The sequence below is a fragment of the Conger conger genome, chromosome 4 (assembly GCF_963514075.1).
Source record: "Conger conger chromosome 4, fConCon1.1, whole genome shotgun sequence".
Taxonomy (NCBI): Eukaryota; Metazoa; Chordata; class Actinopteri; order Anguilliformes; family Congridae; genus Conger; species Conger conger.
This window is the reverse complement of record NC_083763.1, coordinates 9,093,321-9,107,682: the sequence shown is the minus strand read 5'-3', so window position 1 is coordinate 9,107,682 and position 14,362 is coordinate 9,093,321. Positions and strand designations below refer to the sequence as shown.

At 48.3% G+C, this 14,362-nt stretch overlaps 1 protein-coding gene across 1 annotated transcript; it reads left to right on the top strand.

Moving 5' to 3' along the window:
* Window positions 1-627: 627 nt before the first annotated feature.
* timm44 (translocase of inner mitochondrial membrane 44 homolog (yeast)) lies at window positions 628-12,172 on the top strand. Its single transcript, XM_061239630.1, has 13 exons — window positions 628-755; window positions 1,768-1,872; window positions 2,034-2,210; window positions 2,897-2,977; window positions 3,139-3,288; window positions 3,845-3,981; window positions 5,150-5,235; window positions 6,505-6,597; window positions 7,114-7,238; window positions 7,379-7,429; window positions 8,029-8,118; window positions 8,960-9,070; window positions 10,097-12,172. Exons 1-13 carry the CDS (start codon window positions 705-707, stop codon window positions 10,214-10,216), a joined length of 1,377 nt encoding a protein of 458 aa, XP_061095614.1. The 5' UTR covers window positions 628-704; the 3' UTR covers window positions 10,217-12,172.
* The last annotated feature ends 2,190 nt before the right edge of the window (window positions 12,173-14,362 follow it).

The following is a 14,362-nucleotide window of genomic DNA, read 5'->3' as shown; positions in this document are numbered from 1 at the left end:
AGCTCACCATCCATGCTTTTAGGCACACTGAAAAGGACATTACCCGCTTTCACGTGGTACTAACGATAGTCTTGGCGCTTACTTGCAGTGAGGACGTGAATCATTGTGTCAATAGTAACTGAAGAAATGTGCCAATGTGTATACAATCGTGATTAATTTGGGAAATGGGGTTCCATATTTTGGAGCGTAATTATTTTCACTGCAACATTTAGCCAGATTTCATGCCGTCAAGAAAGCGAAAGCCGAACCACAGCGGTTTATGCCAAGAAATTTGTATGACCATTAGTTGTGATTATTTTGCCTTATTGCCATAATACCTTTATCCAACCAGTCTCAACCCTCCGACTTTTCTGATTTGACCGGGACTAAATACTGTTTTTGAGCAATAATAATGCTTTCTATATTCACATACTGGAATAAAGATCGCCCTCATGACTTCCGTGTGAAAGTGCCTCTTAAGCTTGAGCAGTTTCAGTGAGAAGCTTGAGAAGAAAGCGCTGTTCACTCCCTCAAAATAGAGATGAAATGAAGTTACATTTTCAAGAACTGACAAACTTTCAAGTGTTGACCTGGGTTCCGGTAGATTATTCATATGAGTCCAATGAACCCCGCACACATCAGCGCCGACTTGTACATCGAAAAAAACTCATGTTTCGGCCGCCCTGTGATTACGTCAGAAGGTCAGATGGGGGAAAAAAAGGTCGATGCCTGCCTTTGTATTCAAGATGGCGGCCTCCTTGTGTCAGTGTTATCAGGTAAGATTCACTGTCAGAATTCGCACTTGTTCATGCTATGTCTTAACTCCTGATATTTGACACACAATCTTCAGAAAGCGCAAGGGATATTGATGGGGTATATGTGCGATTACTCAAATGCAAGGTCGCTTACAATATCAGAGATAGGATTTAGCTGGCAAGCTAATTGCCAAGCAAGTCTGATTAGATCTGATGTTGAAAACTTGCCGGTCTGTGACTTGGAGTGGTATAATGTTTTATGATACGACTAGACTACTAATTAAATCCCAAACACTAGGTTATTTTCAAAGTGTTCGATAATTTCTCGATAGCGAGTTATGAACAAGTTTGCATTGCTAGCTGGCTAGTTAGCTAACGTTAGCTGTAGCGACATCCCATTCAGTAATAGCCATGCATATCGATCATATTGCTTGTGTAACTTAAAAAACAGAACTATGACCCGGTCAGGTAAGTAAGCGGTTTGATGATCAACCCTCTCTCATCAATATGAGTAAATGTCACGTTTCACGCGTTTCCAATGAGAAGTAATTTATTAAAAGCTCGAAAATTACTTTCCATTTACTCATGTTGAATGCATGTCAGTCTCTCGTCTCTCTGGCCAGATTGATAGTTTAATACCTACCGTTTCAAAAATACTGAAAAAATTTATATTAAAACTATACGCTTTAAAAATCGAATGCAGCCTTCGCTACAAAAGAATGAAGCGAATTCTGTGTAGCAATGGAAATAAAGTACATTTCTCAGAGCATTTGGGGATCCACAGGCATGAGAACTCGGTTTGGGGTAAATGAATCGAAATATTGGATTGCAACTGCAATACAGTATATTCCAACATCCCTGGTTATGGGTATGCACTTTGCTGTACGTCGCACTGGATAAGAGCGTCTGCCAAATGCCATTGATTTAATCTAATGTAACGAAGAATATTTGAGTTTGAAGAAAAATTGAAGTAATAACATCACAAGACCGATTTTAGTTATACTATTTTATTAATAATGATTGTTTTTCCCAGCTATGTGTCAGAAGGAGCTGTATACTCTTGTCCACGTGTTCTTATGCCTCCACATACAGAAGATATGCCTACAGGATATGTGGGCCCCTCGCAGTCCCCTCACAGGTAACAATACCCTGATTCTAATTTACTACAAAATACGTATATCGCTGTGATAACTGCCTCTTCATGTACTATATGGGTACAGCGCAGTTGCTATTATATTGTGGAGCGTATTCAAGTGTGCGTCTGTGAGGTTTTTGAATGTTGTTGGCGTGCCGTCTCAGGTACGGTATGCGTCGGGCCGCGGAGGTGGACGCAAGGGCTTTTTGGGAGAGTTTTTGGACACCATCAAACAGGAGCTCAGCAAAAACAAAGAGATGAAGGACAACATCCGGAAGTTCCGCGAGGAGGCGAAGAAGCTGGAGGAGTCGGAAGCGCTCAAGCAGGCGCGGAAGAAATACGTAAGTGGCTCTCGTTCGTAAGCTGCGAACTGGAACGAGACCAATAACGCTACCGTGTGCGCGTGCTTAAGGATCCCAGTCACAGTTCTCTTAGACTGTTAGACCGTTTCCCATCACATTTTCATCTAAATGGTAAATGGTCTGGATTTTATGTAGCGCCTTTATCCAAAGCGCTGTACAATTGATGCCTCTCATTCACCCATTCACACACAACTCATACACCAACGGCGATTGGCTACCAACCAGCTTGTCTGGAGCATATGGGGGTTAGGTGTCTTGCTCAGGGACACTTCGACACATCCAGGGCAGAATCGAACCGACAACCCTCCGACTCCCAGATCACTGCTCTTACTTCCTGAGCTAATGTCGCCCTATTAAATAAATAAAATTAATTATATGTAATTAAATTAAGTAAATAATGCCCCTCAAAACCGAATGTGAAGGAATAATAGAGATATCTAAAATGTTTTCATTTTGTGTTCTGGGCTAATACGTATTGGCACTACCTGAAATTTCTTATCAGTATTGCTTCAAGTAATATATAATTCTATATAGGCATCAACCATATTGACATTCCCGTAGGGACTGGCATATCTTCATGAATCTACATTGCCTCATGAGATGGCAACTGTTGATGGCAACTGTTGGTCCAATATATCTCTTTCTCATTCCTCCATTGCTCTTAGAAAACTATAGAGTCTGAGACCGTGAAAACCTCTGAGGTTCTGAAGAAGAAGCTGGGGACAATCTCGGAGTCTGTGAAAGAGGTGAACCCAACTGACGCTAACGTTACACTGCTGTGCCTCCACTGTTAAAGTTAATGCTAGAACTTACTGTACGTCTGTTCAAACTGCCACTTTTGGATCAAATGCGTGTTGAGTGTACATTTGAGTGCCCGAGCTGAGGTCAGTGTGCGGTTTGAACGCAGGGTTTGGAAGAGGTGGGCCGCTCCGACCTGGGGAAGAAGATCAAAGAGGGGGTGGAGGAAGCGGCCAAGACGGCCAAACACTCGGCTGAGAGCGTGTCCAAGAGCGGGGAGAGGCTGGGCAAGACCGGGGCCTTCCGCGCCATATCACAGGTATGACCCCGGAGCAGTCCGCTCAAGGGCCCAACTTCAGTTTGAGTATGAGGGTCAGGGGGCAAGCCCCCAGAGGACAGGTATGGGCCGATCTGAAATAAGCCACTGCATTTAGTCATTTATTCAGTGGTTAGTTAATTCAGCCATTTTATTGCTGTTCAATCAACAGGAGTCCGCTCTGACATTTGAGTCCAGGAGAACCTGCTTTTGTCACTTATGGGACAGTGTGTTGAAATGGAGAACTTTCAGGAATGATATGTCTCCATTCAGATTGTGTAAACACCAGAAATTTTAAGAAGTCCGTAAATATTGGCTTAGCAAGTTAGCAGGCTTGCAAAAGCAAGTAAATTCAGTTTATTTCCCGAATCTTGGAAGATCTGGATGTAATCATACGTGAAGCCATGTGCTTCAATTGCCTTCAGTAGGCTGTTACTCTTGTACAATTGACTCATTTGCTAATTTCTATCCGGTCACAGTGCACTGAGCACCCCCTGGGGGACTTCATTGCTGGTGTGTGTTTGTCTCTGACCCTCGTTTCACCTGTCTGTGGCCCCAGGGCATGGAGTCGGTGAAGAGGGAGATTGACGACCTGGGCGAGAGTGGCCCCTACCGGCCCCCAACGCGATTACGGAAGAGAAGCGACTTCTCCTCCAAGGCTGGGGCGGCCGAGTCCAAGGTCTTCGAGGCCAATGAGTACGTCTCTCTCCATCTCTCCCCGAACGCCATCGGCCCTCTGCATTCTCCGCACTGGGTTCATTCTGTACATATCCTTACTAATAATAATGATAAACTTTACTTGTAGAGCACATTTCATGCTCGGCATGCAACTAGGGGCGACATGGCTCAGGCAGTGAGAGCGGTCGTCTCATTGGCTCAGGCAGTGAGAGCAGTCGTCTCATTGGCTCAGGCAGTGAGAGCGGTCGTCTCATTGGCTCAGGCAGTGAGAGCGGTCGTCTCATTGGCTCAGGCAGTGAGAGCGGTCGTCTCATTGGCTCAGGCAGTGAGAGCAGTCGTCTCATTGGCTCAGGCAGTGAGAGCAGTCGTCTCATTGGCTCAGGCAGTGAGAGCGGTCGTCTCATTGGCTCAGGCAGTGAGAGCGGTCGTCTGGCAGTCGGAGGGTTGCCGGTTCGATCCCCCGCCCGGGCTGTGTCAAAGTGTCCCTGAGCAAGACACCTAACCCCCAAATGCTCCTGACGAGCTGGTCGGTGCCTTGCATGGCAGCCAATCGCCATCGGTGTGTGAGTGTGTGTATGAATGGGTGAATGAGAAGCATGGATTGTACAGCGCTTTGGATAAAGGCGCTATATAAATGCCGACCTTTTACCATTTACCAACTCGAAGTGCTTTACAGAGCAACAAAATCATCTAAAATGGTGGAGCCATTCAACAACATTCTTTTGTTGTACGTCGCTCTGGATAAGAGCGTCTGCCAAATGCCAATAATGTAACGATAAGAGCTTTGGATAAGAGCGTCTGCCAAATGCCAATAATGTAATGTAAAATGTAAATTCTATATTTACAACACCAATAGTAAAACAAGGCAAACGGTAATTTCTGAGCTTATCTCAAGCCCCTCCAACATCATCACATCAGGAAGGGGCGTATTAGCGGCCCGATGCTGCTTCTTTTCCTTCTGCAGTCCGTCAGCCGATCAGCCTCTGTTCAGCGTTCAGTAACCCTGCCAGCCAAACCCTGCTGAAATGGCAGTTTAGCCAGTCATATTGCCCCATAATGTTCTTACCTACAGTCAGTGCTAACAAGGTAAGAACAAGTGTTGAGCTGGCAATGCCACCCAGAAGCTCCTCTAGTCTTGTTTTAACCCCAAAAGGCTAAATGTTGACGCTGGAACTCTTTATTTCAGAGAAGCCATGGGTGTTGTACTCCACAAAGACTCAAAGTGGTACCAGCAATGGAAGGAATTCAAGGACAACAACATGGTTTTTAACAGTAAGAATATTCTCTATACCCTTTCTGTTTCTTGTAGTTTTTACATTATGTAGGGATGCTGACGCTACCAATTCACCCTGTTCCCTCTGAATCTAATATTTGTATTCATCCTGATTAAAAAGGCCAAATTGAAAGTTGTTTCATGCTAATATGGTCATGTCATGCCAATTGTAGCCACTAGGTTGAGCCAGTAGACAATTAAATGGCTTGATTCTCCAAGTGAGACCTCAGAATGGTGCTTGATGCAGAGGTGCATGTTAGTGAACTGTAATCACCTAGAAAGAAGCAGCTACCTCTGAGAGAAGGGGAGAGGAGCAGGTGCGAGACACGGTGTTGGCTAGTGCAGGTTAGCAAACGGTCTTCTGGTCCAATTAAAGCCTCCTTAACCTTGGCACTAATGAGGCCCAGTTAATGAGCACAGGGTAATGGGAGCACTGGTGTCTCGGGGGTCCGGGGGACCAGTAGTAGCTGGGAGCGGGGGAGAGGGGGCGCAGGTGAGAGGCGGTGTTTTACAGGGCGGAGGGTCAAACACAGGGATGGCCTCGATTCACCATTTCAAACGGGCGGTGCTAAAACCAAAATAGTTTTTATATAGCACCATAATTACTGATTAGCCACTTGGAGCAGACAATTTGTTATTGTTATTATTATTATTTTTATTATTATTATTTTATTAGTATTATTATTATTATTCATTATTCATTAATTCAGCGTTCGGGCTGCATTGTGGGCAGTAGTTGTATCTGTGGAGCAGTGGTCCTCACTCCTGGTCCTGGAGAGCCGCAGGGTGTGCTGGTTTTCGTTTTCAATCAACAGCCAATTCAGACCGCAGAAAACCAGGTGGGCTGAGCTAATTGTGTTATTTAGCTGCTTTAATTAACCAATTAAGTGCTGAGTAAAAACAAAAGCCAGCCCACCCTGCGGCTCTCCAGGGCCGCGAGTGAGGACCCCTGCTGTAGATGTAAGCGAGTAAGGTGTCAGTGCAGTGGCTGGTAAACGGTGGCTCTGTGGAAAAGCACTGCGTGGCAGTCCTGCCTCGCCCTCTTGTTTTCGCGGCCTGGTCCCGGAGCGCTGGAGGACTGAGCATCCCAGCAGCACCCTGGGGCTTCATTAGGCGAGGGCAGCGCTGCTACCCAGCTGGCGGGGGCAGCGGAGTGAGACGGGGATTTGGCTGCTCAGCGGAAACTCCCGTGCTACTGGAACTGAGCTGAGCTGGGCTGGGGTCTGTCATGACGGCCGTCTGTCTGTCTGTCTGTCTGTCTGTCTCAGGGTTCTTTGAGATGAAGATGAAGTACGACGAGAGCGACAACACCTTCATCCGAGCATCGCGGGCCGTCACGGACAAAGTCACCGACCTCATCGGTAAGCCTCGCCTCTCACCCCCTCTGCCCCCTTCACCCCTACCATTACAGCAGTTATTCTGCTCACACTTTTATCCAAGGTGACTTACCTTTGATTTAACAAAGCAGGGGCTAACCCCCCCCTCAAGCAATGTGCAAAGAGGTTAAGGGCCTTGCTCAAGGGCCCACAATTGCACAGATCTTATTGTGGTTACACTGGGGGTTGAACCACCAACCTTCTGGGTCCCAGTCATGCAACTTATCCTATAGCCTATAGGCTACCACACCTCGTTTGGTAACTGTACCTTCCTGCCCCAGACTCCTCAACAGTACCTCTGACATTATTCTGCCTTTTCCCCACAAGTCTGATGGTTCCACCCCAGTCAGCACTTAGCATGCTAATTCATCATTTTTCAATGATCTCATTCATTCTGGGGAATCTACATTTCAACATCCGAAAGCATCTATAAAAGGCAAGAGCTATATCCGGGACATTTTCGTGACCGTGACCTCACAATAGTCCGTTCTGTCTGGTCAGGCGGGCTGTTCTCCAAGACGGAGATGTCCGAGGTCCTGACGGAGATCCTGAAGGTGGATCCCAGCTTCGATAAAGACTCTTTCCTGAAGCAGTGTGAGCGGGACATCATCCCCAACATCCTGGAGGTGAGCAGGCCGGCGCGGTCCTCCCGGTGCATCGTGGGACCTCTGCAGTGCGCTGTGTGGGTTGAGTGAATCTGTTGGGGGGGGTGGGGTCTGCGCTGATGTGGGTCGGGTCTCTCACACCATCTCCCCTGTGGTTCCAGGCTATGATCCGTGGAGAGCTGGAGGTCCTGAAGGACTGGTGTTATGAAGCTGTAAGTGCAATTAGGCCTCTGCATCGATGACTTTGTTCATTTACTCATGTTTGTTCCTTGAGCTATCAAGACTTAAACTGTGAAAGGTCGTCCAGTAAGATTCTGAGGTGGGGCCTGTGTGGCCCCTTTTATTTGACCCTTGAAGGTGTAGGATCACGAACATGTGATGACGCTGAGGCAATGATCACTACTGGTAATTGAAAGCAATTGAGTTCTCGGATCACAAATGCAGTATGCGATTAGAATGTTCTAGTGGTGAACATTCTAATGATGATGTAACAATCACTACTCGTAATTAGTGTTCTAGAACACTGACTTAGAATTTTGTAATTCAGATAACCTGCTGTTGAAAGGGTCAAAGTCCCTTATAGGTTAAGGGTCTTTAGATAACTATAGTCCCTTATTGATTAAGGGTCTTTAGATAACTACAGTCCCTTACAGGTTAATCGACTTTAGATAACCAGAGTCCCTTAAAGGTTAATCGACTTTAGATAACTATAGTCCCTTATAGGTTAAGGGACTTTAGGTAACTGTAGTCCCTTATAGTTATGGTTCTTGGTGCGGGTGGGCCTTTAAACCCCCTCTTCTCTCCACTGTAGACGTACAGTCAGCTGGCTCACCCCATCCAGCAGGGCAAGGCCATGGGGCTGCAGTTCCACTCAAAGATCCTGGACATCGACAACATCGACGTGAGTCTCTGAGTGACGGCCTGTGACTCTGCTTAACCCCGCTTTCTGCCTCGCCCTGCATTTCACACAATGTTTGCTCAGTTTTCACTGTCTCTGCACAAAAGTAGTTACTCATTTATTTTGGCTGTCTGTTAGAACCCAACCCCCGTTGTGGTTTACATTCACTTTCAAGGGGTGGCCTAGCCAAGAGTGCAGCTTACACATATGCAACCGCTGAAATATTCTGTGTGTCACGCGTGTGTATGTAGCGTGGTTAGCTCGGGCAGTCCGCTAGTAAAAGGATGGTGAAGTGCAGCGAAGGCTCGTAAGCAGGTTACCGCGACAACGCTCCCTGATGACATAATCTTCAGATTCAAAATCAAAAACATTGTTTGCCCTAGGCTAAGGTTGATTTCTCCTTTAGCTGACTGGTAACACGTTTTTGTCCAAGAAACCTTTGGATTAGTCAGAGGCTAATGGTGCCCATGTCCCACCTCAGACTCGGGCACCAAAGTCATACCTGTTTTCATGGTGTGAAATTGCCCCTGGGTATTGGGGGCACTAGGGGGGCTGTATGTGAAATGGGTATTGGGACACAAAATGCCCCTTGAGTACTGGGGCAAGATGGAGGCTGTATGTGAAATGCCCCCTTGGTACTGAGGCACTATGGGAGCTGAACTGTAGCTGTTTGGGTCTTTCCTTGTGATCTTTGCTTCTTCTCCTCTTCATCATGGAGACTGCAGCTCATACAACTGAACCTGTAATAATAACTAATTCGCCCAGCCTCCTCTATTTCGGCCTCACAAGGCGTACGCTGTGTGTCTGCACAGCTAATCTATGTCTCTGTCTCTGTCTGTCACAGCTGGCCATGGGCAAGATGATGGAGCAGGGCCCAGTGCTGATCATCACCTTCCAGGCCCAGCTGGTCATGGTGATCCGCAGCCCCAAAGGAGAGGTGGTGGAGGGGGACCCGGTGAGTGTGCCCTGGGGGTGGAGGAGAGGGACCCGGTCAGTGTGCCCTGGAGGTAGATGAGGGCAACCCGGTGAGTGTGCCCTGGCTGGGAGTCGAGGAGGGGGACCCAGTGAGTTTGGCCCATGGGTGGGCTAGGGGGCGCTGGAGCTCAGTTTGGATCAGTGTTCTCCCCCAGCGCGTGCCCATAGCAGACCCGTGGCTGGAGACGGGCAGCTTTGTGGCTGAACAGCCGTCTCTTTTCTTCCTCTGTGGTAGTTACTCAGACGGTAATGGGGCTTATGGGACGTCGGGGGAATGCGGCCGTGGGTGAGGTAATCCTCGCTCCGCGTGATCGATCGCGGTGTGGTCCTGCTCGCTCGCCGCAGCCAGACAGAACCAGGCGCCGGTATCGACCCGACGATTATGGGCCGGCCTGTAAAAGCCCACTCGGCACCGCGCTGTAAATCTGACTCGAGTGCTCAGTGAAGGCACCTCGGATGGGCGCGCCTCTGATTGGACAGGTGCAGGCCTGGCTCTGGCCAATGGTGAGGTATGCTGGCACATGGGCCTCCTCAAACGCTACAACCTTTTCTGCCAAACTGACAGCTCTGAGATGGGCAGAAATGCAAAGACCCAGACAGAGAAGAGCCTTTGGGGGATTTCATAACCTTTTTTTGTCACAATTGAGACCTGCTCACAAATTGCGTTTACTCATATAGAACTAAAAACTGTTAATTAATGTCACTCACAAAGAAGCAACGGGTTAAAATCAAAGAGAGAGAGAGACCAAGAGACAGAGAAAGGTAGAGAGAGCAGGACAGCTGGTGAGAGACAGAGACAGATAGAGATTGTATTAATTATGTAATTATTGTTCAGGTTTTACTTTTACATACTGTTAAACATATGTATTTTTCATGTTTGCTTTGGCAATATTTACTGACGTATTTCCTGCCAATAACGCACATTAGAGTGGCAGAGACCAAGTGAAGCTGGGTCAGTGTAGTGTCCCTGGCTCTGACCCCCTCCCCTCTCCTCCCTCCCCTCCAGGAGAAGGTTCTGAGGATGATGTACGTGTGGGCGCTGTGTCGTGACCAGGAGGAGCTGAACCCCGACGCCGCCTGGCGTCTCCTGGACATCTCCGCCTCCAGCACGGAGCAGATCCTCTGAGAGAGGGGCCCTCAGGACCGGAGGGGCCCCCAACCCCCCCATGGGCCACGCCTTCCCCAGACCGCCCGGTCTGATTGGCCGAGGCAGCATCCTCGGGGCGGGGCTGGGCGTGTCCTGCGGACTGAGCTGACCTGCGGTGGCCTCTGGGCCTCAAAAAGACACGAGAGTCTCACTCAGCGACACGGGGGTGTGTGGAAATCTGCCATTCATGCCTACAATTTTGTAAAGAGGCTCAATCACATTGTAAAAATTCAGGAAGCCAAATCAGGAAGTATATTTATTTATGAAATGATTGTCTTTTACTGCATCCCGTTGGGCGCTGTCCATCTGTGTAATAAAAAAATAAGACGTTGATGTTTATGTGCGTTTCAGCAGAAACCAGGAAAGTGAAATGCAGCGTGCTGCAGTTTTTTAGACTTGCCTTAAAACAAATCTCCGAGCGGGGAATTTCTGCTCAATTACCCAGCGTTTAAAAGCACAGCTACATTCCGCGTCTTCGGGAAGGGGCGGGTTGCTATAAAACGGCTTTTTGGAGAAGCGGTTTAATCTCTCTTTGGTGGCCCGCACGGTCAGGCGGGGGGGTAGCGGGTAGCAGAAGACGGGCGTGGCACTCCGCACGCTCCGCTTGGCAGAGGTCCTCCTTGGCGGGAATTGGAGGCGTCTCCACGGCGACGTGGCGAGCCGCCAGCGCGCACCTGGTCCGCAGACGTCCCTCGAGCGCAGCGCTCGCTCCGAGCTCACGCTCGCCTCGCTGAGTTTTTAGGTTCGTGCGGCTCCGCCTCTTGTAGAGGACGTCGAGCCTTTTAACCGGTGTCCCTAACAGCCCTGAATTGCATTGTGGGATACGTTTGTGCAGGTAAATCACTTCCCTTTAACCCCGCCTGAAATTTAACATTGAATGTTACAGACGCTTCTGTTTCTTCTACACGATCTGATTTTACATGATTCAAATTGGCAACCACAGAGTGGTTATTTACATTTCAAAACCATAGAATTATAATGTTCTATCTGACGTTTTTGACAAACCTGAGTTAATGGTGTCATAAATGTTGTTTATAGGGCAATTTGATGGGATTTTGAGATTGTACATTGAGAACTTTTAGGGTGTGTCATTTTGATTTATGAAGAACTGCCCTACATTTCGGCGGCACGGATGGTGCAGTGGGTAGCACTGCCGCCTCACAGCAAGGAGGTCCTGGGTTCGAATCCCCGTTGGCCGGGGCCTCTCTGTGCGGAGTTTGCATGTTCTCCCCGTGTCTGCGTGGGTTTCCTCCGGGTACTCCGGTTTCCTCCCACAGTCCAAAGACATGCATGTTAGGCTGATTGGAGAGTCTAAATTGGCCGTAGGTATGAGTGTGTGAGTGAATGGTGTATGTGCCCTGTGATGGACTGGTGACCTGTCCAGGGTGTATTCCTGCCTTTCGCCCCAATGTATGCTGGGATAGGCTCCAGCCCCCCTGCGACCCTGTTCAGGATAAGCGGGTTCAGATAATGGATGGATGGATGCCCTACATTTCAGTTTTGCGGTGATGGGGCATGAAAGCTTTGAAGATCAGATCAATATCACTAAACTATTCAGAACGCCGATAGAACCTTATAATTTATTGCATCAATGCTGGCAGATGAATTGAGCCATGTACTGTATCTCTGTATTTGTGGTGAACGTTTGAGTTGACCTCGGTAAAGAAACCTTCTCGGGTGAACCGGGAGGCTGTCTCAGAGGGCCTGAAGACTGAATGCTGCAATCGCTTAAACCATTATGCACAACTAACAGAGTAAATTGTTTCCTGTATGAGTGAAATGGCTGGAATCCAACCGAAAGGAGAGTGAAGTGCTGTAGAGTTATTCCATTAAGTCCGTGCCCCAGTTAGTGTGGGCAGAGTGCCACCTCTCCTCTCCCTGGGGGATTGTGCTACGTGTACTGCAAACAGTGTTGAATAAAGACTCTAGCCTGCTGACCAACGTCATCACATTTCATTTACGGAAATGTAGTGTCTTATTTTTCAAACAAGGTTTGAGTTTGAGTTTTGTTTTTGTTTTATATATATTTTTTTTAATCAATAATGTCAATTGTATCACTTTAAAAAAAAAATCCCATCTCTTTTAAAATTTGTATACTCATAGATTTTTCCCCCTTTAAGCTCTGGCTCTCGTGTGTCTTTGATTGACCGATAGCGGACAGATGTGCTGGCTAATATGCTCACACACCCCACCCCAATGCCACCACTGCTCAGTTGTTTTAACAACCGAGTACAATACACCCGTAAGACGGACACACACATTTATGACCGCCTGACAACTGATCGCCGTGGTGATCCTCTTAGGGGCGTGTCCTCTCAGACCGGGGGGCCGGGTGAGGACAGCGGAGTGACCGAGTGTTGTCCGGACGTTGAGGAGGCGGGGGTGAGGGGGAGCAGATTAATCACCTGTCCTTGGAGGGGGGGTGGCGGTGGGGGGGGGTGCCATGGGGGAAGCCTGATAAACAAGCCCAATGTTGCCTATTGATTCACACCTCCCTGCTAGCAGCCTGCCTGTTGGGGGGCCCTCGTGATGAATCCCCCAGTGAACCTCACTGCGCTGAGACTGCAGCTGTAACACTGTAGCTCTGACAGTCCTGATCTCTCTCACTGCTCTAACACAGAGTCCCCCCTCTCTCTATGCAGCTCGAACACAGATCCTGACCTCCCACTGTCTCTAACACAGAGTCCCCGTCTCTCTCACTGCTCTAACACAGAGACCCCCCTCTCTCTATGCAGCTCGAACACAGATCCTGACCTCCCACTGTCTCCCTGTCTCTCTCACTGCTCTAACACAGAGTCCCCATCTCTCTCACTGCTCTAACACAGAGACCCTGATCTCTCTCATGCTCTAACACAGAGACCCTGATCTCTCTCACTGCTCTAACACAGAGTCCCCCCTCTCTCTATGCAGCTCGAACACAGATCCTGATCTCCCACTGTGTCTCTAACACAGAGTCCCCGTCTCTCTCACTGCTCTAACACAGAGACCCTGATCTCTCTCTCTGCTCTAACACAGAGTCCCCATCTCTCTCTCTGCTCTAACACAGAGTCCCTGATCTCTCTCACTGCTCTAACACAGAGTCCCTGTCTCTCTCACTGCTCTAACACAGAGTCCCTGTCTCTCTCACTGCTCTAACACAGAGACCCTGATCTCTCTCCCTGCTCTAACACAGAGTCCCCCCTCTCTCTATGCAGCTCGAACACAGAGTCCCCATCTCTCTCTGCTCTAACACAGAGACCCTGATCTCTCTCTCTGCTCTAACACAGAGTCCCCATCTCTCTCTCTGCTCTAACACAGAGTCCCTGATCTCTCTCACTGCTCTAACACAGAGTCCCTGTCTCTCTCACTGCTCTAACACAGAGTCCCTGTCTCTCTCACTGCTCTAACACAGAGACCCTGATCTCTCTCCCTGCTCTAACACAGAGTCCCCCCTCTCTCTATGCAGCTCGAACACAGAGTCCCCATCTCTCTCTGCTCTAACACAGAGTCCCTGATCTCTCTCACTGCTCTAACACAGAGACCCTGATCTCTCTATGCAGCTCTAACACAGAGTCCCCCCTCTCTCTGTGCAGCTCGAACACAGAGTCCCCGTCTCTCTCACTGCTCTAACACAGAGTCCCCATCTCTCTCACTGCTCTAACACAGAGACCCTGATCTTTCTCACTGCTCTAACACAGAGTCCCCATCTCTCTCACTGCTCTAACACAGAGCCCCTGTCTCTCACACTGCAGCTGGGAAGCCAACTCTCCAATTTCTTTTGCTCCCCTAAAATGGCGGTGACTATATATGAAAAGGGATGTAATTCCTATGCAGAAGACCCGATATGATATAAATAGCCTCAAGGTAGAAGTGACAGTCTGCACCTCAACCACATGTTCATTGTTTCCATTTTAAAATGTGCTGGCGTACCGAGCCATGAGATCAAAAAGTATACCTCTGTCCAAAAACTTACGGACCTCAATGTACGTACGCAGTCCCTGAGGGAAACCCTGTGATATATGTACAAACGTCCTGGACAGAAGATGAATTGAGTACACGCAGACATACGCAGCACGACATGTTCATTTCACACAGATCCATACACACACGTTAAGTGTAACGCAGACATTCGGACGTAGACGTTAT